The sequence below is a fragment of the Numenius arquata genome, chromosome 6 (assembly GCF_964106895.1).
Source record: "Numenius arquata chromosome 6, bNumArq3.hap1.1, whole genome shotgun sequence".
Lineage (NCBI taxonomy): Eukaryota > Metazoa > Chordata > Aves > Charadriiformes > Scolopacidae > Numenius > Numenius arquata.
Window position 1 is genome coordinate 41,155,370 of NC_133581.1, and position 25,507 is coordinate 41,180,876.

The 25,507-nt window shown below is 54.7% G+C and overlaps 1 protein-coding gene across 1 annotated transcript in view; it reads right to left on the reverse strand.

Annotated features, from left to right (window-relative positions):
* Window positions 1-15,190: 15,190 nt before the first annotated feature.
* Window positions 15,191-25,507, reverse strand: part of CREB3L1 (cAMP responsive element binding protein 3 like 1) — a 42,739-nt gene continuing 32,422 nt past the window's right edge. Inside the window, exons 7-12 of the mRNA XM_074149378.1 lie at window positions 24,929-24,987; window positions 22,924-22,992; window positions 20,486-20,585; window positions 16,325-16,445; window positions 15,626-15,872; window positions 15,191-15,227 (exon numbers count right to left, since the gene is read on the reverse strand). Coding sequence (XP_074005479.1) covers window positions 15,191-15,227; window positions 15,626-15,872; window positions 16,325-16,445; window positions 20,486-20,585; window positions 22,924-22,992; window positions 24,929-24,987 — 633 coding nt within the window. The remainder of the gene's footprint in view (window positions 15,228-15,625; window positions 15,873-16,324; window positions 16,446-20,485; window positions 20,586-22,923; window positions 22,993-24,928; window positions 24,988-25,507) is intronic.

Consider the following 25,507-nt stretch of genomic DNA (forward strand, 5'->3'; position numbering starts at 1 on the left):
CCTCCTCCTCCTCCTCCTCCTCCTCCCATTGTTCACCGCCGGACGGGGGGAACGGAGCCAACAGCCCCGCCGCCGCCACCGCCCTCTCCGGGGACCGGGAGCCACCGCCGGCCCCGCTGCCGGGGCGGACACTACAGCTCCCTGGCCCGCGTTTGAGCCGGCCCGGCCCGGCCAAGCCGCCGGCCCCGCTTCTCCTCCCCGGTCTCCCAGGGGGACTGCCGTCGGGGAGGGCAGGGTCTGGCCTGCTCCGCGGGGCTGGCAGCGCTGAGGCCGCCTCCAGGGAGGAAACGCTCTCCCCGCCTGGCAGGGGCGATGGGCAGCGCTCTTTTGCATGGAAAATGAGCTGGCCGTGATGGCTGTTTTCCTCCCGCTCCCCCAAGGGTGCCAAGCCAGGCTGTAAGCCAGCGGCTGCTCGGGCAGGGTCCCAGCTGCCAGCCCGGCACGGCCGCTCGCGGTGACCTCCGGGCAGGTCCCGCTGGCCACCTCCAGCACCCACAGCTCCCAGGAGGGCTGGCGGGTATGGAGACACCCCTTCCAGCTCCCACCAGCCGCAGGAGAAACCCGACAGCTCAAGCAAAGCCCTGCTGACCCCCTGCACTCGCAGGCTCGGGGTGCAGGTGGGCCCTCTGACATCCCCGCTGGGGAGGCTGCACTGCGCAAGCCCGGTGCTGGCACTGGGAGCAGAGGAGGGGATTGCTGGCGAGGCACCGGGAAAGCACGGGAAGCTTTTCCCCCACCCCCCGAAGCGTGGGCTGTCAGCACCAGCCACAGCACCTCGGGCCCCCCCCAAGAGCAAGAGGAAGGCAGCAGAGCCCGGCTCGGCAGCTACCTCGTATCTTCGTCCCCCGGAGGGCTCTGGGGAACATCCCAGGAGCGGTGCCGCCACATCTGCCGCAGCACGAGCTGATGCGCTCAGCCGGCCCGGGGTTCACTCTCGCTCTTCCTCCCCCGGCAGCCGCTTTCCGGAGTCATCCCGAGGGCAGGTCCCTGGCAGCGCTCCGCCGCCCGGCCGCCCACCCGGGGCTCCGGCTTTGTTTGCACCCTCCACCTGGTTCCTCTCTCGGCACTTCCTGGAAGTGTGAGGGCGGCTGTCATCGCAGCCGGCTGCGCCGCGCTCTTCCCCCAGCAGCCCACAATGCGGGGCCACCTCCTCTGCTGGGCCCTTTCCAGAGAAGCCTCGTGTGCGCCCTCAGCAAGCAGGAGCACGCCCTGGCGCGCCAAAGAGCCTCACCTCCCTTGCCGGGCGGCTCTTCAAAAGCCACCGGGCTTGAGACAGCCCCCTCTCCCAAAGCTGCCCCAGCACCACCATGCAAACAGGGCCATGGCGGTGGGGTTGTCCTCCTGCAGCCCACCCTGTGCCATCTGCATCCTCACCCCGCATGGTACTGCAGCACTCGCAACCCCCCAGCTGGATGGTGGGGTCTCCAAACACCTTCCAGCCGTGAGTGTCTGCTCGCCCTCTGCCAGGATTTGTTGAAAAGCCCCGGGTGAGACAGATATGGGGACTGTGGGAAGTGGAAGCATCTGGGAGGCTCCGGGCCAGCCTCCAAAGAGCAGAGAGGCAGACTGACGTTTGTCATCCGTCCCCCGGTGGGAGTCTGCAGGTTACAGCATAAGCCTGCAAGCTCAGCCTGTCCCCAGCTCCAAAACCCCCAGCTCGTCACGACCAGACACTGCTTGCTCTGCTCTGGCTCCAGCAGACCTTCAGACCAGTGATGGGGTCTGTGGATGGCCTCTGTGCGGCCAGAGAAAAGCGAGTCAGTAGAGCCAGCCCCTACAGCCCGCACAGATGGCTTTAGACTCTGTCAAAAGGTAAAAAAAACCACTGGCAGACCTCACCAGGCAAGCTCTGAAACTCAACATAACCCACTGCACTAATTACCGTGCAGAGGGAGGGAAAGGCAGGTCCTGGATGCCTAACTCCAGCTCAGAGAGGGGGGAAGGGAGAGGTTTTGTTATCACCAAAAGGCGATAAGCCGCTTTGCATCTCCTGATGGGTGGGTCGCATTTGCTCCCTGCCCGCAGACATTCCCCTTTAACGTTCCGTGCTGCCCCAGCTGCTGGATGGTGCCAACATCCAGTCCTCTTACCCAGGAGCACTGGGGCTTGGTGAGGCTGTTGGAGAAGTAACATGCCCTGCCACGGGACCTTCACCCTCCTCTCTGTGCTGCGTCCATGTGTCCTTTCACAGTCCTGTCCCTTGGGTTTGGTGAAAAACCCTGGGGGATCCCATAGAAAGCCCAGTTCTGGCTGTTCTTGGTCAGGAGACAAGAGGGGATGACTGTGCAACTGTGCTGGCACTGGCTTCTCTGCAGGCAGCACCGGAGAGGGATGGGGGTCACTGTGCTGGGTGGTTTTGTGATAAAGCACACCCTGTGTCTCTCTCTGCCAGTTCCCTCTCCCCTGGTGAGGAAAGGGTTAAGCTGCCTGCTTACCCAAACCTGGCAGGGTACCTGCCAAAGGGCTTGTGAGCCGGGATCAGATAAGGGAGGGGATGGTGGAGGGAGGGGATGGCCACCAGACGATTTCAGTCCAGGGATCCCAGCTCTCCCCACCCAGGAGTGTTCTGGTGCGGTTCCCTGCTGGCCTGCTCTTGGGGAGTCCCACCCCACGTGCACCCCCGCCGCCTGCAAGGCTGTGGCTGCGGTCACAACCAGGGAAGACTAATGGTGTCTTCTGCTGCCTCAGGGAGCAGGCCTGGCCCACCTGAGGTGGAAAAACATCAGCAGAAGGGAGGACAGGAGCATCCCCTCTAGTACAAACATGGTCTTGGGTTGGCTTTACCCAGGGCACGTCTCTGGTTTAAGATGCGGGGCTTCGAGCTGTGTTAGCTTGCCTTGCCCTGGCACTGCTGCAGGCATGTCCCTGCACAGCCAGGCTGTACCCACAGCCTCCCAGTTTCTCCATAACTGCCTCTTGTAATGTTTCCATCTCTCGTTACACACAGCCCGATCCCCAGTTTCCCACTGCCTTGCACCTAGGAGCATCCAGGATGAGAGCCATGGAGTGAATCCACTCCAGCACTGCTCACGGAGCACTGCGTGGTGCTGACTCCAGACCCATCCCACCCCTGTGCCCACCAGAGCCTGTGCCTGGCGGTGGGCCACCCACCAGCAGTGGGACTGCCACGGCGCCTGGGAGCTCTCACAAGCCCTATGCCCAGCAAGCAGAGCTTGTCTCTGGCTCCAGAGAGGGTCAGGGCAGGGCATGGTAAGACACTTGCTTGTCACCCCCTCCGACCTCATTAGGACTTTCTGGCAGTGTGAGCTTCCCTCTGGCCGTGCCAGGGGGTGACAGCCATCTCCTTTCCCCAGCTGCACAGAGGGATGCAGAGAGACAGATGTCTCTGTCAGAGCGGAGCGGGCTCAGCTTGCTGGGAATGAATGGGAATTTGATTACGCTGCTCTGCACGGCCGGTCTAACACGATTAAAAGGCTAGCAGGCAGGACTCGGAGGAAGGAGGCCCCTCTCTCCCTGCTGCTGGAAGCTCTCCTTTCCTTCCTCCCCAGCCCCTGCCCTCCCCAGCTGGGATGGAGGGGCTGCACACTCTCTGCCCTGGGACTTCACAAAAACCCAGAGCCCAGCCCGATCTGAAGGCAGAAGGAAGGGAAGACGGCAGGGAGCCGCAACCGGCTCCCCCAGAGCCCGCAGGACTCCTACCTCCCTCTCCCCAGCAAGCCCTGCCAGCTCTCCCCTCTGCCCTGCCTGTGCCTGTGACCAAGCTCCCTTGCTATTTACATTACAAAGCAGCCCCCTCCGCTCTCTGGGTTATATTTAGCTCCCCGGCACAGAACAGCCTGTGAGATGCATTAGCTTCATCCTATCTGCCAGCCGGGGACTGAGGCGAGCAGCCCCGCATCTCGCTAGCAGGGACGGGAGCTGGCAAGGGGATGCCCTGTGGGGCTAATGCCTGGTGGGGATGAAGAGGGGCACAGAGGGCCACAGGGACCCCTCTTCCCAATGTGGCAAGATGCCCCTGTGGTGTGTGGGCTGTGCCAGGCGCTGCCTCTGGAGGTGGCTGAGAACAGAAGGGGGCTGGTCTGACACCTGGCATGTCCCTCGTCCCTCGCCCCATAGATGTAACCTGCAGGGAGCCCCGTGCAGCGAGCTTCTGTGCACTTGTGGTTTCCCTTCTGGGTAAACACCCCTGCAGGCTGGGTTGCTGGGAGCGGTGGCAGTGACAAAGGCCACTGCTGCAAGCGTCACCCCAAAAGCAACCGAGAAAGTGTTGAAGATGAGAGAGAGCCCAGAACTGCGCCAGAGAGGCTGCTGGGTGCCGCTGAGGCCAGCCGGCACCTCTTCCAGGCCTCTCCGGCTCCAGGGAACAGGGTTTTTCCTGCAGCAAAATTCCCCCAGGCTCCAACTCACCTTATTGCTACTGGAACTGCCCTACTCGGGGAGCTAGAGATGCTCCTGCCCCTCCACAAAACCTTGGTGGAGACACACTGAAGCTAGCAGGAGCTTTGGACTCCCCGTGGCCGAAGCGACTCTCCGGGAGCAAGGCACAAAGCCCTGGCACTTGCTCGGGGTTTGCTGCGGTGACAGAGAGCACGGGGTCCTTCTGGCGTTGCAGAGGCATTTCCCTACTGGGAGAATTGTCCCAGAATGTGCAGATCTGGTGCACAAGCCAGCATCATTAATAAGCTTGGCATGAAACTGCTACTCAAAGCCCTAAATATAACCGGAGCGCTGAGCTCTCTTCCACCCGCCCAAGGCGCCTCCGTGCACCGCGGCAGCTATTTATGGAAGGAGTTTTATTTCCATGGGCTTAATATCATTTCTGCTCATTTCAAAACCTTTATATAGCAGCTCATGCTGCCTGCCCCTTGTGATGACTAATGGATCCCAGCAGGAACAGGCAGGTTGGCAGCAGGAGGACCTTGGCCTCCAACCTTTGCTTAACATTGAGGACACCTGTGATGCCCACAGCCCATGGAGGAGGTCCTCCAAACTCCATACCAGGGCTCGGTAAGTACCTCCAGAGCCAGGCAGCACAGCGAGGGGCTTTCTGTCAGTCCCCCCCCCTCCCCACCCCGGACTTCTCACGCTGCAGGAGGGGCATCTGATGAAAGGTTAGCCTAGCTCTGGGCACTGGCTCCATCAAAGCCTGACCTGCCCCAGGGAGCAGCCAGACCTGACCCTGTGTGGGCATCGCAGGATGGCACAAGCAGATTCCTCCTCCCCCCCCCACCCTGCCCCCGGACACTTCCTCTCCCCTTTCCCCTTCCCTTTGCTTAGCTGCCCAAAATGAAACACAGGGTGGGAGGAAGGAGCTCATCTCAAACACCGCCTCCTCCCTCGCCGCTGGCCTGCAGGTAGCTGCAGCATCTCCTTTGACCCTGCCAGACCTCTCTATTCTGCAAAGCCTGCGTTGAATGGAGCAAAGCTTCTTGCAAAGAGACCCCTTGAGAGGGTTGAGGAGGGCAGAGGCGCTCTGCGGAAGGGTGGCACAGGCTGGAGCGTGTCAGCGGAGCCGCCTGCCTGGGGCGGCCAGGGTAGGGCGAGCAGGATGTAAACAATCCCCAGCAACCTTAGACAATTCTGGAGCAAAGTCAGGCTGATCAAATTAGGTTGCAATATGGTCCCTTCCTCCCCTGGGGAGACCGGGTAATTGCAGCCGGCTAATCCGTTCGCAAAAAGCGCCGTGCACATCTGGAGGAAGACAGCTAAGAGGAGAAAATCCTGCTCTGCCCCCCTATGCTTGGCACCGTAATCCCTCATCCTCGGTGGCGTCAGGGCAGAGACCCTCCCAGCTCTGCCCGGTGCCTCGGTGAGCAGCCCCAGGTACCGAATGAGGGCCAGGAGGGCTTGTGCGTTGCCCCAGCTCACGGGGAGGCTCAAGGGACACAGGGCTGCCTCCAGGAGGACTGAGCCACCCCAGCTCCTGCTCGCCACCCACTGCAGGAATAACAAGTGCTGGAGATGAGTCAGCTCCGGGGCCCCTCCTGCTCTGCAGGCACTAATACAGTTTCCCATTAGTTCCCATTACCGCAGTATTAGAGAGCAATTTGCTCACAGTTTGCACCGCGGCCCTTGCAAGATGGGAGAAGGGCTGCTGTACATGTGGGAGCACAGCTGGGGGGTGACCGACCATAGCTCCTGCCCAAAATCTGCCCCCCAGCAGAGTTCTGCTCCCCAGGGTCCCCGAGTCCCAGGACGGTGGCAGAAGAGCCCTTCCAGCCTCTGCCTGCCAAGGCAGCAGGCATGGCACCAAGATCCTCTGTGCCAGTTTTTCACCCGCTTGTAAACTACCTGGGGCTTGCTGAGCATGGCATGACATGGTGACACCGAGCTCAGGAGGATACAGAACCATCCCTGGGTCAAGCCAGCTCAGGAGAAGGGTAAGGAGGCAGCTCCTGCGCTCTCCCCTCCGCTCAGTCCCAGACCCTCACAGCAGCCAGGGTCAGTCCTGCAAGTGCTCACTTTTACTCCAGGCGGGTGCAGGGTAAAAAGATTTCTCCTCACACCCCAGACCCATTCTACAAAGTTCGGGAGTACTGAATGGTAGAAGGGCTTAAACGGTGAAAGAAAGGGGAGGGCGAGACACACCTTATTCACTGTGAGAGAAAGAATAGAGCTGGGTTCCTGGAGGTGCTGACCCAAGCAGGGTTTTGGACAGCATGGCTGGAGTTGGGAACAGGAGCTCACCTGAGCATCACCAGGCAATGGCTCCCGTAAAAGCTCCATGGAAGCTATGAAAACCACTCTTTGCCTCCACCAGTTTGGCTTGTCTATAGCAGGGGTAGGTGAGTCCTAAGAAGAGCAGTCCTGGCAGAAGAGTCACACCAAGAGCCAGGAGAGGTACTCCTCTTGCTGCAAGGTGCCCACAAAGGGCACATTTCCAGCCTAAGCCCCAACCTCAGCCCCTTCATCTTTGCATTGCTTCTCAGTCTCCCCAGGTGGGACCAAGGTTTCTGGACCTGGGAGTCAAGCAAGAGGACAATTTCCTCAGGGCAGAGGAAGAAGAGGAGAATCAACGTTATCAGAAGTCCCTTGCATCCAGTGCGCTGAAGAGCAATAAGCTGGTGCTGCAGAGAAAAGTGGGAAACATCCAGCCCACGGCCCCATGCCAGAGCTCATGGGAGGCTGCTGGGCACGGCTGCCTGGACCTCTCTTGGGGGAGAGGGGCCTGGGAAGCATCACAGCCCCAGGATGGGAAAGGGGAGTTGGGTGGAAGGAAAAATAAGGGGTCCTGTGAGGGTGACAAGGGGACTGGCGCTGGGGAGGGGGCTGTTGCATGGGTGGGGAGGGAAGGGGCTTAAATGGTACCCTTGTCCCTGTGCTCAGATAGTTTCTGGTGGGAAGAACCAGCCCTGACCCTGTAGGAGGGAGATGCCCCTGGGACAGGGCACCCCTCCACCCCAGCCCAGCCCCGGCGCTTGGGGACCCAGGGGCTCCTACCTGTAGGAGACCTGCTTTTTGATGGCCAAGTGCAGGAACTGCTCCTCCACCTCCGCCACCGCCACTGCCCCTCTCATCTCCTCCCAAGCTGGATCCACGCCGTGGAGGCCCGAGCATTGTCCTCGCCTGGTGCTTTCTGCATCTGCCGTTCCCTGGAGGCTTGCCGCAGCCCCATGGGCTGGGGTGAAGTCTCTCCAGCTCCTGGGACCTTCAGCCATGCTGGAGTGAGGTGTCTCTCCAAGGGGGGGTGGGGGGAGTCCTGCTCTGCCCCCACAACCTCTCAGGCTGCTCGGTTCGGCCCCGCAGGGTCCCGCGGTGCTGCTCCGCTTCACCTCCCCAGGGCCGTGGGATGCTTAGCTCCCCTGGGGGGAGAACAAGCACAGAGGAAAAAGCAGCGTCCAACTTTTTGCAGTCGTATTTATGGGCTTCTCGATAGCGGTTTGGGCAGCTCGGGCGCCGCAGCTCAGCCTCCCTCCGTCTCTGCTGCCCTGCCACTGCGAAGCGGAGGAAGAGCCGACAGAAACCCGGAGACGTGGGTGCTGCTCCTCGGAGGAGCCGGCGCTGCGAGGGCAGCGGGGAGGGAGCGGGAACCACGGCGCTCGCTGGAGAAGGGGTCTTAGGAGAGACCACATCCAGGGATGGGGTCCATGCTCCCAGCGAGGTGAAGGAGAGCCTGGGGTGCCTTCTGCGAGTTCCCCCTGGAGCCAGGCAGGTCCCTCGGTGTCCCCGGCAGCCGCAGCCGAGCGGGAGAGGCAGGCAGAGGTAGGCAGCGAGGAAGGTGCCTGTGCACCGATCCTGCAGCAGCCCTCAAAAGACAAAGCAGAAAGACAAGAGCGTGAGTGTGTGCGTGGGGAGGGGGGCTGCGGAGAGCTGCACTGAGCAGAGGCTGCCTGGTGTCACCTTAGAGACACTCGGAAACTGGCACTTAACCCTTTGGAGGCTGGGGAGGCAGAGGAGGGTGACAAGTCAGCTGCCCCTCGCTGCTCGCAGCCCAGCTGGCATCCGCCTGCCTGCGAGGGCTGCTCAGGGAGCTGGGTCTCAGCCGCTCATCTTAACCAGATGCGCGGCCAGGTAAAGTCAGGCAGCCTGGAAAACTGCGTGACGGCAGCCCCAGCAGAGCGATGTAGCTGCTGTTCTGGCCAGCTGTCCAATGCGGAGGAGATCTCTCCGGGGATGGGGTCCCCAGCTCTGGCCTGCCTCAGCCTTGTCCACCCCCGTGCTGCAGATACCAGCTGGGGTGAGAGATCCCCACAAAGCTCCCATATGTGCCTGGCTGCTTGTTTTGGATTTGTTCTGCCCCGGATTCACACACTGAGGCTTTACCTGCTGGGAACTGGGAAATTTGAGCTTTGGGTCTACAAAAGCCACCCCCTGCATCACTTGCCCATGGCAAGGTCCTACAGTCATGTACTACATCAAGAACACATTACCATCATCTCTAATCCCAGTGCCTTCCCATGAAGGGCTGGCATGATGGCAGCTGGAATGTGTCCTCAGCCTGCCCTGACTGTTATATCACCTTGGGAGTCAACAGGGGCAGCTCATCCCTCTTGCCAGCGCTCCTCATCACCTCCATGTGGCCTCCTACCCCCAATCTGGGAAGCAGCAGAGGCTGGAGAAGGGCTGTGCCTTTCCCTGGGAACCACAGCCCACCGGCACCTCCAGTTCAAGTTACTGAACCTTTGTCTGGCCCTAAATGTCACGTAGATATCTCCCCCCTCTGTCCCACGCCTGCTGGGGGATTTGTGCCTCCCAGGGGCACGGCAGCCCCCGAGCCCACTCCTCCGCACAGTCGTGACTCGCAGGGAGCCCCGCACCCTCCTCGCCGCGTGACTCAGCCCCTCCAGCCCCCACAGGGGTTTTGTTCCCCTTGAAAGCCGGAGTGCCACTGGGCGAGCCTGAGAGCAGGCTTCATCCTCGCTGGCTGGGACGGAGACCTGCCCGGCAGCTTGCCAGCGCTCCCTGCACCGATCCATGGCCCTGCCGCACATCCTCCTGCCACCCACGGGCAGGAGCAGGCTGTGGGAAGGGAGAAGCAGCAGGTACCCTGCCGGTGCAGAGGGACTTGCGGCATCTCGCTGCTTGTCACCACCAACCCGGGGGATGCCTCTCTGCCTGCCCCGGGGCTCACCATGGCCGGGGGGTGTCCCCGTTGGCTGTGTGCTATGAGAGCCACCTTCACACTCACGCTGGCTGAGCTGCCCAGCGGAGCTATGGGGGACGCAGGATGCAGCTCCACTCACGCTCTCAGACTATTTTGGCAAACAGCTGTCTTGTCCCTCATGGTTGAAGGAATGGGTGGCTGCCATGCTGAGGATGGGGATGGCCAGACTGGTGTGGATGCGAGTTGGAGGCTGGGGGAGCACAGGGTCTAGGTAGGAGAAGGAGGAAAGAGCCACCTGGGCGGGGGGGCATTTCTCACCGATGGCTGAGTTGGTGGCTGAGTCGGTGCCGTAAGAAAGGAGCTTCAGGGAGGGAAGCAGAGGCCCGTATTGCAGGAAACCTCCCAAGAGCCGGCACAGCACAGCCCTGGGGTCGCAGCGCCTCTGGTCAAAGCAGAGAGAGGGGCAGGACAGTGAATGCCTCCTGCCTTTCCACAGAGGCTGATCCTGCACTACAGAAAGCCTCTCTCGGGGGGGGAGGAACAGCCAGCAGAGGATTTTGGCCCTTTCTAGCCATGTGCCAAACTGTATGGCTGTGACAGAGGCAGCGTGTCCAGATTTTGTGTGTCTGGAGAAGAGGAGACATCACAGCATATGCCTGCATGAGGGGAGGCAAAGGATTGCTCAGGCTTCTGCATCTCTCTCTGCTCACCCTTTTCTGCAGGACGTTTCACGTGTTTGTCACTACTGGGGTCACCCTTCCCTTGCAGGATGCCATCAGAACTCCCTGAGGACCTGGGAAGAGCAGGCAGAGACTGGCTGAGGACAGCGTGGCTGGGTGGTGGGGTTGGGTCGGTCCTGTCCTCCCAAGGCACCCTTCAGCTGAGCCAGGTCACCTGCTTACCTGGGGCACAGGCAGGAGAGGGCCTTTTCGGTGCCCTGCGTAGGATTTCCTTCTGCGTAGACACGTGGGGACGGTGCAAGGGCAGCTCGGTGTTGCCATACAGACCCCGTCCTTGCTTTTGCAGGCACAGGCAGGGCATGGGCTTTCTAGGAAGCAGCATTTCCAGAGAGCCAAGCTCTGGGAGGGTACAGTCTCCTCCTCAGAGCACAAGAAGAGGAACCTCCACGCTGCTCACCCGTAAGCCCGGTTTCAGCCACCAGGTTAGAAAATCAACACAGATTTGTTAAGGCTGAGGTGGGCTAGGTCAGCATCCAGCCAGTTGCCATCACTATTGACAAGCCCTCAGCACCTGGGGGACATCAGGAGGTGTGACCACCTGGTTCTCCCCAGAAGGTGTCCAAAATCCCAGGCTCCTTGCCAGGAAGCGGGACTGAAGCCTGCCAATCCCGTGATGGGTCCGTGTGAGAACTGCTAGTACAGTCCCAAACGGTGACAGCAAGAGGGACCACACCAGGCTCGGAGAGCGGGGATGTTCTCCTGAGAGCGCTAGTAGCACGTGTCCTTCTGTAATGAACTCAACGTACCCACCAGGCTGCTGCCATGCACCGCCAGTGGCCGGCTGGGCAGCGGCGAGCCGCAAAAGCCAATTCTTCTCTCTTTTATTTTCTTTCTTTCTTTCTTTCTTTTTTTTTTTTTTTTTTTCAAGTTGGCCTGGTAACAGAGAACAGTCGGGGAATAATTTGTCTCTGAAAAACGAAGCCCGTGTTCTGTCAGCGTTCTTTTGTTCAGGGCTTGTAGGTATCGACAGTGCACCGGCTTGTTAGAAATGTGACCCAAAATGGGCAAAAGCCCAGCTTGGCCTGGAGGAGCTTGGCTTGGGGGCATTTGGAGCAGACCCAGCCTAACTGAGAGAGGCTGAAGGTGACTTGTAAAGAAGGTGCCCTCTTGCTTTGCTAATTCCCTCGTTTTGCTCTAATTAGTCGCCGTAACCCCATTGGTAGGTATGATTGGCTGGCAGCATTTCGGGAGGCGTAGCGTGGATCAAAAGATCCTAATGTGCTCGTTTTGAGCAGCTCAGAGCTATCCGGTAGACTGCAGAGTCAGGAGGATTTGTTGAGATGAAGGGAAATTTGTTCCTGACAGCTGCTTCAGTACTAAAGGAACCAAGGCCCGAGAAGTCATCCTTTTAAGAGCTCCCTTCTTGCGCCCGTTTCCCTTGACATTTTGGAGTGTGCACAAAGGGTGCAGGCTGGGATCTCCCTGGAAGGCACTGCCCGAAGAGCTGGGTGATGTTTCACAGGGACAAGCAAAGCGGAATCCCTTCCTCCTCCTCTTCTGTGGGGAGAAGCCTGGTCGCACGATGGGGGAAGGTGCACCCCACTGACGAAGGGGTAGGAGGCTGCTTTTGGACAAGGTCCTGCGGGGAAAACGTCAGACCCTCGATTTAAAACTAGTTCTGGCCCAGGACACACACCGCAGGGCATGGTCAGGCATTTCCTTCCATCCGTGGGTGTTGGGCAGGGGGAGGGATCTCTTTAGGGGTCTGTAAAACCCGTGTCAGACCAAGCCACCGCCCCACATCAAGCCCCGCTCTTGGCAGTACAGACCCAGCCGAGAGAGCTCCTCTCTCTCCTGGCCACTGGTCAATGGCCAGCCCAGTCACAACAGGGTGGCAACAGCTCAGTGCTTTGCTGCTCTCCACAAAGACATTGTAATCCACAGATCTTTGCAAGCCTCGAGCCTCGTATCCTCGTCCTGTGGCAAAGACAGAGCCCTGTGGTACCAGCCCAGCCAGAGGCGGGACATGGAGCCGCCAAAAGGTGCTAAAAAGCACCTCTGAGAGGGTCTCCTGCTTGGGCTGCCCTCCAGCCGTGAGGGGGCCGACTGTGGGAAGTCCTTTCGTGGCCCAATCTTAACGAATCCGCTTGGAGCTTTCTAGAAAATGAAGATTCGTTTTCTAGACTCCCCGTTGCCTTACGTTTCACACAAAATCAGGATAAAACCTATCCGTTTTCGCGGATGCAAATGGCCCGACAGATAGTCAGGTCCCAAGTCGTTACCCATCTGAGCACAGCTGCTCTGCTTCTACTGTCAGCTGAAGGATTTTAAGTATTTTTTCAGACGGGATGGGAGCAGAGCCACAGTGCTACTCGCAATGTCTTCGTTGTACAGTCTCCTGCACAGCCCCTTTGTCAGAGCAGCTCGTTGCACCTCATCAGCTTTCTTCCACGATCTTCCTCCTTCCGAGAGGATGATGTTAGCGGTATTTTGGAGGGGGAGAAGAAACTGAGGCAGAACGGTTGTGACTTTTTCAGGACCGCAGAAGAAATCACAGCACTGCTGGAAATACACCATGCAGGTTTGATTCTAGCCCCTGACACCGAGCAGGAGGTCCCAGCGCCGAACCAGTTCTGCACCCGGACAGGGGACGGGGACGGTCAGGGAGCTGGAGGTGAGGAGCCATGCGTGTGGGCTGCCCTGACAGCCACGCCTCAATGAAAGGACCCGTCAACCCAGGGCTGATGCTGCATCTTTTTATTTTATTTTTATTTTGCTTCACTAAGCAAATGCAGAGCGAGTGATAAGTAGAAGGGAAAAGGTGGCTTGAAAAAAAAACAAACAAAATAAAAACCCAAATAAAAAACAAACAGGAGGGAGTATAAGGGAAAAGTGAGCTGCTAACAAGAAGGAAATTCATAGATGCCAAGCCCGCACTAATTCTTAATAAAATACAATACTGAAAATAGGATCTGAGAGTCTCCAAAATACAATATCTTAAGGGATCGGCAATAATACAAAATAAGGTTCATTATGTACAAACGAGTTCTGCTTTTGGTCTCTGTACAACGGTGGGAGTGGGAGGCACGGGGACATGCTCAGTGGAAGTGTTGGGGTGGAGGAGGGCATTGCTTGGACCCGGCAGTGGTTCTTTGTGCTGGGGTGGAGGCGGAGGACGGGGAAAGCAGTGGTATCTGGTGACCTGTGTGAACGTCGAGAAGAGCAGAGCTATGCTGAAGGCCTTCCTCTTTCTCAACCCACTGGCCACGCATGTATGGTTGCAGCTAGCAGTATCCAAATTTGTCCTAAATGGCTTCAGGGGGCAAAACCAGTTTTCAGGAGGGAGAAAAGAGGGATGTGAGGGCCCTTCCCTCACTTCTCCCAGTCCTTGAGCAAGAGCCATCCCATCCTTGGTCTCCAGGGAACCCTCTCCACTCCCAGCCTGGGAGGAGAGGAGAGGCTGGGGCAGTGCAGAGCGAGTCCAGCGTGCTTGAAGAGAAACAAGCCAAGAGCCTGCTGTGAGACCTGGTAGAGTGCGCAGGGACTCCCACGTACAAACACGGGGCAACCTGCAACATCCCAGATCTCCAACACTCGTGTCCCACATTGTCCTTCCATCAAATGGCAGCTGAGGGAATGGAGCGAGGAGGCACTTGAGCCTTTCAGCAGGGCTTTTGCCGGGGAGGAAGAAGGGTCAGAAATGGGTGTCTGGGTGCTAAAGAGGATGGCATAGGCTTGAGATGAGGTCATTTCAGCACCAAAATTGGCAAGTCTGGACTGAAGGGTGGTATGGCAAGAGTTTGCTATCTCTGGTGCCAGCACTTAGAAGGAAGAGGTCTAAAACAGTCTTTTGGTGACCCTGGCCAATTCCAATATGTCACCTCTTTCCTGACAAGATGTACCTGTCACCAGAGATGCTAGTATGTCCTCAGTGGCTTTCAAAACACTGCTGTGCACACGGAGGATATGAGGGGAATGATGGCTATCTGACAGCCCTCCAATGGGCTGCAGAGCTCTCCTTGGTGGTTCCTAGAAAGACCCCATTTGGCATGAAGCAGAATTGGGGATGGAGAGCTGGGATGGGGATCAGGTTATGGGAGTGGGTTTCTCTCACCCACTCTCAAAGGGGGAGTCCTGGAGAACGGAAAGTGAGAAGGCCACTGACCTGTTTAGCACTGCACTGTAGGGCCCAAGCTGGGAACAGAAAGGGAAATACCACCCCTGCCAAAGCAAGGGTGCCGAGGGCAGGGAGAAGTGGGTTGTGAGGGAAAATTGTTCTCTATTTCAGAGCTCTGGTTGCCCAGAAGCTGCTGGCTAATTTTTATGGTTGTTTATCTGTCTGGGATCTGTCTCCCCCACTCCGTTTGTGTGCAGATCTTTGCAGATAGTTGGTGTGGAAGTTATGTAGGCATGTCCATCAAGAGAAAACCATAGCAAGGAAGAAATAGGTTTTCTCTTAACGGAAGCAGAAGTATACTAACAGATGGAGGGGAAGGAATGAGCTCAAACTCTCCAGAGCCATCTCTCCAGCACCAGCATCACCCACTCCTAAGCTCCCCAGGCAGGACAGTAAATACAGCACTCTCTCTCTCTCTCTCCTTCAAGTGCATCTGATGTAGCCAAGGGGTACACGCCTGGGGACATCCCTCTTGGTCTGGAGGCTTTGGGGAGTGAGCTGAATAGTTCGGGAGCTTCCCCTGATCTCCTTCCACTCCAAGGTGAGCCCACTACCCATAGGGTAGTGCTCATTTAATCAGGAGGTAAGGCCAGGAGAAGAGGGCATCTCAGGGCTTCGCCAGACATTTATTCCTGGTTCTGGCAGTCCTGTGACTCCCCTCAGAGAGATCAGTACTAACGGGGGGGGCACGGGGAAGGGAAGGAGCTGAACCCAAGGCCAGTTTAGGAGTGTCTGAATGCAGTGTCCTCTCCCGCCAAGTCCCCTCAGTTGCTTGGTGAGGAGGGAATCCTGCAATCAGACAGATGAGGCCTTGAGGTCCAGCAGCTGCTACAAGTATTCATCTGTCTCACTGGAGCTTGTCTCCCTAAGGAAAGAAAAGATAAGGCATCAGTCAAGGTTCATTGCGGCCTCCTATGCAAATTCACCCCTCTGTGCCCAGCTGGTTTGCTCCGACTAGGATGGAGCCCTTCCCCAGGGAACTGAATGACCAGCAAGCCTGGGACCACCTGAATTACCCAGTCCTCCTCAGCAATATGCCAGCGAGACACTGCTTTATGGAGTCCTAAACTTTTGCCCCAGAAAATAAACTTGATCTTACGCTCCCCGCCAGCATTGGCCTCCTCCAGCCACTGCTCTTTAGCTAACTGCCTGTCCTGGGCAGCTCAGCTGTCCTTAGCTTGCAGCAGAGGGGACATGCCTGCTGCTCACTCCCAGACGCCATGCTGTGTTTTGGGGCTCAAAGAGTGGCCCCCACCTGCTTACCTCTCATGGAATTGCTCTTTGGGGTGGGCAGGAGTTGGGTCAGTTCGGTTCTGGTCAGGACCCTCCAGCTGAGATTTGCTGAGATATTTGGCCGTCTCATGTGTCCTGGCCAGATGAGGCCTTCCCTCCTCAGACTGCCCTTTTTCAGCCTCCCACCCCTCAGGATGGTCCATGGTTAGGAAGGAGCTATAGCTCTCTTCTAAGGAGCCAGCACCCTCATCATAGAAAAGGAGGCTCCGTGACTGAACTGGAAAAAAGAAGAGCATTAGTTAACAATGAGGACAAGGTCTCTTGCAATGGGCGGTGGGTCATGGTGGTGGTTTCAGCACATGCTCACCCAGCTATGGCCTTGTCCATGTGTAAACACCCACCTCCCCCCAGCTTCAGGAGGCAAATGCCCCCCTGGACAAACAGCCTCTTCAGAAGACAATCAGTCTGCCCTGGGACTTTTCCCTCACATTCCTTCCTTTGACACTTGTCATGGGTTGGGAGAATGGTTAGCAAGAGAACAACAACAGGCCCAAACAAGGTGCTGTTATCAGAGTTCGTTCCACTGACGAGTCAGGAATCTCCCCTCTCCAGAGCCCCAGTGCATGGGGTAGGCACGGAGGGGTGGATACTACCCCTGAACTGGGAGTGTTGAGAGAAGAGGTGGAAATGGTTTGACAGGGTGAAATGGAGTAAGCGCGTAAAACTCACTCTTACTAGTTGTGTAAATGTCTGGTGCTGGTGTTGCTTTCACTGTCTGTGATGCTGAAGAAAACTCTGGGAGACAGGGCATCAGGGATCCCAGGATCAGAACGAAGCAGAGTGCCAGCACCTAGAGAGGAGATTAGCACAGGGTTAGTGCCGCTTGCCATGAGGAAACACTCACCCACCCTGCAGTGCACAGACATGAGGCTGTGTGAGAACATGTGGTCGGGCTGACAACTGGGTCACTGTGGTCCCGCACGGAGGGAAAGGGCTTGCTCTGCTAATCTCTACTGCAAATCTAAGAAGTCAGAAGCTTCCTCATGTTGCTTTATTTGAAGTATTTCTGGTTCAATGGTAGGAAGTTGCCTGTCCAGATGATGAAAGATGGTGGAAAGCATAGCTGGGGAACAAGTTGAGAAAGAGGGAGGCTCAAGAGAAGGGACAAGCTTTGCCTTGACCAAAGGGAACCTGACCATTGACTCTGCAGGAGCTGTAATGGGCTATAAGAAAACAAGCTCACTAGGAGAAATCTGTGAGGTACCACAGCACATAGCAAAGTGAAGCTACCGTCCCTTCAAGGACAAAAATGACAGCAGAACTGCAGCCGCCTAATACCTGATGGCAAGGATGGAGAGTCCAAGGAAAGGGTTAAATTTGTGCTTGACATGCACATTTTGAGGACCATGTGTCCATACCGTCTGCTGTCAGGCAAACCAGTCAGAGTTACTGGGCAGTGATAAAAGGAGAGAGGTGGATGAAAGCTCCCTGGAAATCCCCCTTTGGTAGGTCTGCACCTGTAGGCAAATTCTGCCGTGATAGTAAAGCTTCAGAGTGAGATGCCAGTGCTGATCGTAAGGAATCCTATAGAGTTTAGGGAACTGCCAGTGCAGAGCAAGAAGGGGCACATGGGAAATGATACAGAGCCAGATCCTTACTACCTGAAAACCCATGTGCCGTGGGTGGTACATAACTAACTGCAGCCAGCTCAGGGCTCAGACTGAGCACGCCAAGGAGGCAATGCATCTGTTGGTGATTTCTACTACCTATGTATAAACTAGCTAAGTTTGACCTGTGGGGACAGCCAGAAATTGCTTGACTGCTTTTCAGAATAGCCACCTATTTCGGAAGAGCCATGAGTCAGTAATGTACGGAAGCCGGTACATCAAGGTAATTTTGACCACCAGTGGATTACAGGAGATGTGGAAGATCAAATAATAGCACAGGGACGCTACACTATGTAAAGAGGGATTTTAATTGTCCAGACTCTTCATGGATGATTTTAAAGTAAGGAAATTAAATGTGGACAGCATAGAGGCTGTCTAAGCACATCATATCAAGCACATAAGGCCTTCAGAAACCTTATTCCACAAAAACAGGGGAAAAAATAAATTCTGAATAGATGTCACTTGGAATTGTCACAGGCAAACACACAAATTCCAGAAAGAGGGGGCCAGCCCTGTGAATCTTGTTCTTCTCTTTTAACATGAACAGGCTTTATGGGCTGGGAGAGAGCAGTACACTTAACATCTTGCTTTAACATGGCTTTCAACTGGGGCTTTACAAACCAGCATTGTTTTTACTCTGTTTTATTTCAGGTTAACTCTGATTGATGGTCTGAATCGGTTCCAGTTCAAACTGTATAACGCTTCATAACAATAACTCTTGGTTTGACTCTGAGTAACATTCATCTCACAGCTTTTGACCATCTCACCATTTTGACCTCTTAAAAAGTGAGGGAAACTAAGCTACAGGAAACTACTGCAAAACCAGTTGGAAAGGTAGAGGCAAAATTAATCAAAAAAAAGACGTCCTGAGAGCTCAGTTATCAAATGGTTCACTGTCAAACTGGGAGGAAGTAGCAGATGGAGTAGCAGAGAGATCCGTTATGGCTTTGGCAAGATTCAACATTTTTAAGCTTGACTTGGATGATGGACTGTATCAAATCTGCAGATGGGAGAGACTACAAGCAAACTGGCTTTTGGTCAGGATTCAAATTCAGAATGATCTTGACCATGGGGAGAAGCAGTCCAAGAGAACAGACAAATGCTGAGACCTGCTGAGACCTGCAAGGTGGCAGGACTCATTAACAGAGGAAATACGTCAACAACTACGTGGCCAGGCAGCTGTTCTACAGAAGAGGATCTGGGAGTTGAAATGGAGCACAAGGTGGGCACAATTTGGTGTCACTTTGCAAAAGGCAAATCTCAGCCAAGGCAGTATGAACAGGCTTTCTGGCTGGCTGGCTCTGTACCAGCCTTCAGGTGGAACACTGTGTCCAGTTTTGGGCCCTGTACTTCCAAAAAGATGCAGGGCGATTGGAGAAAGTCTAGAAGAAAGCTCTGGGAACAAACAGTGATTCAGTAACTCAGACTGAAGAAATCGTGGTGATTTAGCAGAGCAGACCGAAGGGAGTTGCTCAAAACCAATAGTTTTCCAATATGTATAATGCAGCTGCACAAAGAGAGGGTAAACATCTTGCTTACAGTGGGCAGAAGAAGTTGTAACAGGCTTAAGCTGTTGCAAGGAAGATTGAGACAAGATAGCAAGAAGGCTTTATGTGGGAAAGATAATGAAGCACTGGATTGGTTTGCCTGAGGAAGCTGAGGACTGCTCACCACTGGAGGCCTTCATGAACTGTCTAGACAAATATCCAGCAGGAACAACACAGGACTAAAGAAGGGTACACTGCTCCACTCCCATCCTGCAAGGCACGATGATTCTACATATCTCTCGTGATAAGAAGTGCTGTATTTGAAAATGGAAAATGGGAACTCGGAGGCCTATGAGAGGAACTGGCCAAAGATACGAAAGCAAATTATGAATTCTTGAAATGCTTCAAAGCTCGGAAGCCTGAGAGAGTTGGTGTGTGGGCTTGGATGCCATGGAATGAAGGGAGCAGCGAAGAGAGATAAGACATTGATCGGAAGCTAAATTAGGTCTTTTATCAGCCTATAGCACAGAGGATGTCTGGAAGGCACCTCTCCTGGACTTGCTCATTCCACATAGTAGTGATGAAGAATTGCTGGAGCCAGGGGTGCTCTGATGAGCTGCTGCATAAAGGAGCAATGAGTCACTTGGCCCAGCTGGGTCACACCCAAAAATGTGGAAAGAACTTGGGAATGAAGCCACGGAACAGCCAACAGAAAAGACAGTCAGTCGTTAAAATCTGATCTGACACGGGGGCAGCAAAGAGTAGCAAAAGTCTGAGGAGAGCTTGAAAGGAGAAAGTGCTGGGAATTACAGAGCAGGGCTCTGGAACCAAGGAAACTGACTGAACCAAGAGTGAAAAACAAACCCTCAGGACACTAAGGGTGCTGAGGAAGTGGGGCTAGCACCTCACCATCTGTTTGTATTTCATGACTATTAACAGCACAGAAGTGATAACTAGATATAGATAACTAACTATGACAAATTTGTCACAAGCAGCTACTATGGCAATCCTGCAAAGACATCACAGGTTATATTTTTATCATGGAACAGAAACTTTCCCACTGGCAAAAAATGAGGTGAAGAATAAGCAATTGACTCTATTTATGGCTACACACTGGCATGCCCCGAAGCTCCACAGTGAAGCCAATATTGCTTAACCATGATCCTCCACTACAAGAAATGAGAGGCAAACAGGGATTACCAAAACCAACAGACAACCCTGAATCATTCTGGTTAGTCAAAAAGGCAAATGAAGAGAATTCCAGCTGGATTTAACAAAGGCTGATGTGCAGGCATAGCAAAACCAGATGCCATTTCTTGCTGATAAACACAAGGCAATGCCCACTGGGAGGAATACTTGAACTGTTCATCCACCCTGCTGAGTTAAACATTAAGCATTACCAACTCAGCAAAAGAAAACTCTACCCATTACAATGGCAGCTCATAGAAGATTTTTGCTGAATGGCCGATAGCTAATGAAAAGCAAACAAAGTGCTGCTTTACCCAAAGAACAAGACAGTGAAAATGCAGGAATTATTCTAATGCTGGTGCATAAACAACTGACACTACTGACGTATGTATGACACAGGGCCCAGTTCTGGTGGCTCTAACAGAAAAGGAGAGAGCAGATGTAATTGGCAACAGAGGTGGGCAGCGGGGAAGAGGGCAGAGATAGGCAATCGACAGAGCTGTCTGTGGAAGCATGGCCCATAAGGAAGATGAAAATGAAGCTCATACCATTAGGCAGGTCCCGGTCTGCGTGGAAGCCATTTTGTAAGGTCTGGAGACTTTCCCAGCTACCAGAGCCTGCAGCTTCTGTAACTGCTGGAGCAGAGTCCTGGGATAGGAAATAACCCAAATCAAAACATGATAAGGAGGTAGCAGCCAGCAAGTGACACAAGAATAGCCCTACCCCCTTCAGATTTTACCCTGATTTTCCCTTCTTGTGAAAACAAGTATCTCCCCCTTGCTATGTCTTGCCCAAGTTCTCTGACAAAACAGGCTTAGGAAGCAAGAAACAAAAAAGGGTGTTTGAGATATAAAGTGTGCAGGAACTGCAGGAGGAACGCAACCTTCACTGCAACTACCCACCATTATGAATGTCCCATTTATTTAGGACTCCTGGGTGCCTCAAAGCCCAGTCAGTCATCTCCCAGAGCAATGGAGAGGCAGGCTACCAGGAAAGCCAAGATCTGGGATGGAGGTGGAAGTTTGTAGTCAGGTCAGACCTTGAGCACAAACCCGCCTGCTCTCACTTCACTCAGAGAGACACGCTCTGCAGCTTAACCTCTGCCCCAAACCATATGGTGGATACAGTGGAGAGAGAAATAAAAAACACTTTTGATCCCCTCCAGCTTCTTCAGTCTTGGCAAACTCTGCAGAGGGATGTGGGCAAAGCCAAATCTTGAGTTCAGAAATTAATTCATTCTCTGGCTGCCCCAGCTGGAACACGTGTTAAGGTCTCTCTGCCCCATTTAACTGAACACGGGCATCGGCACACATGAACACAGAACAGTGGTAGGTGTGTTACCAAAAGCCACAGAATCCTTCACCGGGCTGGAGAAGAAATCTGGGATGAGGGAGACTACAGAGCACACGGTTCCCAAGGGCTGCAAATTACTGAAATGTAGACTACTGAGTGTTCCCCCCTGGGAGCACTGACTGCTTTACACAAATATGTTTGAGCTTTTATAAAATGCCAGGTCCTGGAGCCAGGAGACTGCAGGAGAATCACAGCTTTATCTCTTTCCAAATCCTCTTCTGCTCCTTGTACATGTAGAGAGAAGTGCAGCGCGTCCCACTGGCAGTGCTCAAAAACCAAACCCAATTAGAAAGAACACAATTTTGATTTTGGAAAAAAAAAATCTCCTGGCTTTTAGGCCAATCTCCTGATTTTGCAGGGTGGGGCTCGTGCTTTTTTAGCAGCAGGGGCTGCCTGTGTTCCCAGAGAGGCTGCCTGTGTTCCCAGAGAGGCCAGGCAGAAGGCTGTGCCCTGTGGATGAGAGCAGCTGGGCAGCCGTGTCACCGGCAGATGGGAGGATGTGGCCACTCACACACCTCAGCCAGACCATGCCACCAGTGGCTGGCCTGGAAGCTGGGGCCACAGCACTCGTGTCATGGATGGAAGGAGTGTGACAGAGCCCCAAGGAGCACTCCATGAGCTGTAGTGGCAGCAGAGGGGTGGGTGGAGGGACTGGCTGTCTGGCTGTGGTTCTCCCCTTCAATTTGAGCTGGGGGTGATAAAAATGGGGCTATAGAAATGAGCTTCCCCATCACCAGCCCTGCAGCTGACCTTGCCCTTGCTCACATCTACTACACCAGGTAAGAGGGAGCAGAGCTGGGCCCTGCTCCAGCTCCTGCTGCCCATCCCCACTGCAGAGGTGGGAGTCTTTATTATTTGCTTCCAAGGAAGCAAATTCCCCTGGTGATCAGTCGACCAGCTCTGCATCTTGGGAGCACAAACGCTCACTAGATTCTTGGGCGAGGGAGCCAGGGGCCTGCTTTGGGGCTGTGGGAGCTGCTTGCTTCTTTCAGATGAGCAGCAGCAGCAGATGGGAGGGACATCCTTCAAGATTGCTTTGCAAGGGGAAGAGGCAGGGAAAGGGCTGGGTTACCACACCAGGGTGTTTGCCTTGGATTTGGTGGGAGCTGGTGGCTACCTTTATTAGAGGAATGGGCTTTCCTTGAATTCACCGGGTCTGTTCAGCTCTTTCTCAAGAGAAACCTGAAATAGCCACATTATGCCCAGGGTCTTGTGTTCTTCCAAAGAGCCCAAGAGCAGAAACAGTGGGTCCGAGAGGCTGGTGTGAGGGGCCTCCCTTGGCACAGCTGCCTTGGAGACAGGCAGAGGCCTGGAGAGCTATAGAGAGGGCAGTGTGAGCCCAATGGGCTGCAGGGAGAAGGAGGATGAGATGTGAGAAACGCCTTTCCTCCCTCCCCTCGCTGCAGCGTGGGCTGGCTGTCCCAACACAAACATTCCAGGCTCGCTAACCAAACCCAGCTGCCTCTCTGCTGCCACGGGAGGAAAACCAGTGCCTCGCCGAGCAGCCCCCGTCCCGCCAGGAGCTGGGGAAGCCTGTCTTTCTCTTCTCACCCCTCCTGCCCCACTGCTCCCCTGGCATCCCTTCCTGCCCATCCTCCCCTACCCACAGAGGGTCAGGTCTAGCCCCTCTTACCTGTTTGCGTTTTCTAAGGTCTCCACTTTTTTCCAGAGTTCATTGTTTTCTGTTGTGTATGTCTCAACCCTGTGGGAATAAAACCCATAGCCGGTTAATTACAAAGGCCTGACAGATACAGCAAATGTAGTCCTTGCCTCTCTCGGGGTGTGGAGGCTCAGTGGCCCCATCCACCACCTGCAGACAGAATCACAGAATCACAGAATTGCCTAGGTTGGAAGGGACCTTTCAGATCATCTAGTCCAACCATCAACCTAGCACTGACCTGTCCATCTGAAGCCAGCCCCGACAGACCAGGGATGAGACTGCATGTGGACAGTTCTGTGTGACATTTCCCAGTTCAGGCTTTCCTGAGCACCCAGTCAGAGCCAGGGCAAGTCAGAACAGACCCAAAGTTATGCAGGCATTTCCATCACTTCCAAATCTCCCTGAGGAGCATGGAAAAGGAATAGTGGGACAAATTCAAACCTCTGCCACTCAGACTGAGAACCTGCCCTGGCTGTGTGCCTTGCATATGAAAACCAGGCATTTCTGTGCAAATGCTGGGCCAGCTCCGACTGCAGGCACTTGAGGGCAGCAGAGAACCTGCAAGGCTCCCTCCCTCTGCTTCGGAAGGGAAAGTGGTTAGGCTGCAGTTGGGACGAGGAAAGGGGAATGTCTGCAGGCTCGAAGGAAGGCAGGCCAGGGACACAGCCTGAGACTGCCGGAGGTTTCCAGCACAGCCTCCGAACCAGGCGTTCCGTGTAAAAACTGGGCTTGCTGCACAGGTGTCAAACTGAATGGTGAAGGGCTCAAATACAGATTTTGACAAACCAGCTCTTACAGAAAGCCAAGTTGACCAACGACTTGTTGCATTAAAAAAATTCACTAAATGCTGCTTTTGGTTCACATTTAAACCTGGCATTGTTTGAAAGCCATCTGTCACAGCAATGCACTAGCATAACAAACTGCTGAGTATGTACAGGCACCACAGCCACGTCTGGGGAAGAGGCCCCACCACAGAAAGCCCTGGACCTGTCACTTGAGCGAGGCCAGCCAGCTCTCCAGCCCCAGCTTGAAGGACCTGGGTGATAATGCGGGATATTAGCTGGAGGTGATGTGCTCTGATGCCTGGACACACGCATGCACACCAAGGTGCTGCTTATGGAAGGGCATGAGAACTTGAAGGTTCCAGGAGTCATCTGGTTTCATTCAGCATTTTTACACACTTAGAGAACATAAACAAATAGCATCAGGGAGAAGGGTTAATTAAGGCTGGGTTTGGGGGTTGGTTTCTTTCCATTTTGCTGATTTCAGGTAGTGTTAATAACAGGGAAGAAGATGGTATTTAAACAGAAATGTGAATTTGCACCAGGATCCTAGAATTCTTCATTGCCTGGGAATGCCCATCAGGGGCTCTAGTACAGAGGGGATCACAGCATCAGGCCCTTAAGAGTTATTTTCTACCCTGTTAGTGTCGTGCTATGTCACCTTAGGCTTATGCCTACCATACATGCAGGACCTCAGGGCTGCAAGGAGAAAAACAAAGCTCATGCAGGGAACAGTGGGAGCGGAGGGAGTTTGGGGACTAACTGTAGTGCACGGTTTTTCTTGCTATCAAATGCTTGTGTGTCCACCCCCACGGGAATAGAGGGGGAAAAGCCATGGTCAGTGTCCTCAAAGGGCCTGGTGCTTATGGGACAGACAAAATAGAAGCAACTTCTAGTGGGGAAACATGACTCTTACCCAAAATCCCACCTTGTTGGCAGCCAAAATGGCCTGTGTTCTGCAGAGGATCAGCCAAGCTAAGCAGTTGGAAAAACAAGGTTTCTAGAGCAATCTTTATCCTGCAAGAGGATTTCTAGGAGGGAGGGGAGTAGGGGCAGGGTCCCAAACCAAACTTCTGTGCAGCCAGCCTTGCAAGGAATTGTACCCTGAGCAATTCGGAGACAAAAGCACTAGAAAGGGGGGCTGTGCATGAACAGGGCTCCTTTTTCAAAGGTAAGACTGAGAAGAAGAAACTTACTTTTTCTCTAGACACTCCACATATTCTTTCTTCTTCCTGCGACTCTCTTGAGCAGAGATCTGTGAGGAGGGCAGCCATCAGAGACCAGTCAGTATCATAAGCCTCTAGACAGTTCTTTATGGCTCCCTCATCTTGTCTGTTCCCTACACACACAATATCCTAAAGGTAAATGGGGAAGTCTCTTTCCAGTCTGCCGTTCCCACCGATCTCCAGGACAAAACTGGGAGTGATGGTTGCTGTAGGAATGCAGCCTTCTTTGGCCTGTAGGCCACAGCCATTTGTTGCAGTATGCCTGACCTGCTTGCTGCTGAGAGCATCTTTAGGGTTGCTTTGAAGTCCTCTGACTCACAGGGGTACGTGCTACGGCCATCTGGGCAGATTCTGCCCCCGACCACTTCTGAGTCACTGGGTGACTAATTCAGGGTCTCGTCATTTCTCCCATGGGATGCTTTCTAATCAGAGTCTAAACTCTCACAGCCTCTGCTTAGTTAATGAGCTCTGTGCATCACCCATCCTTCCCCATGCAATGACTCTTGTTTCCCTGACCCCACAGCAAAGCCTGGCCAGGCTGGTTTGTCT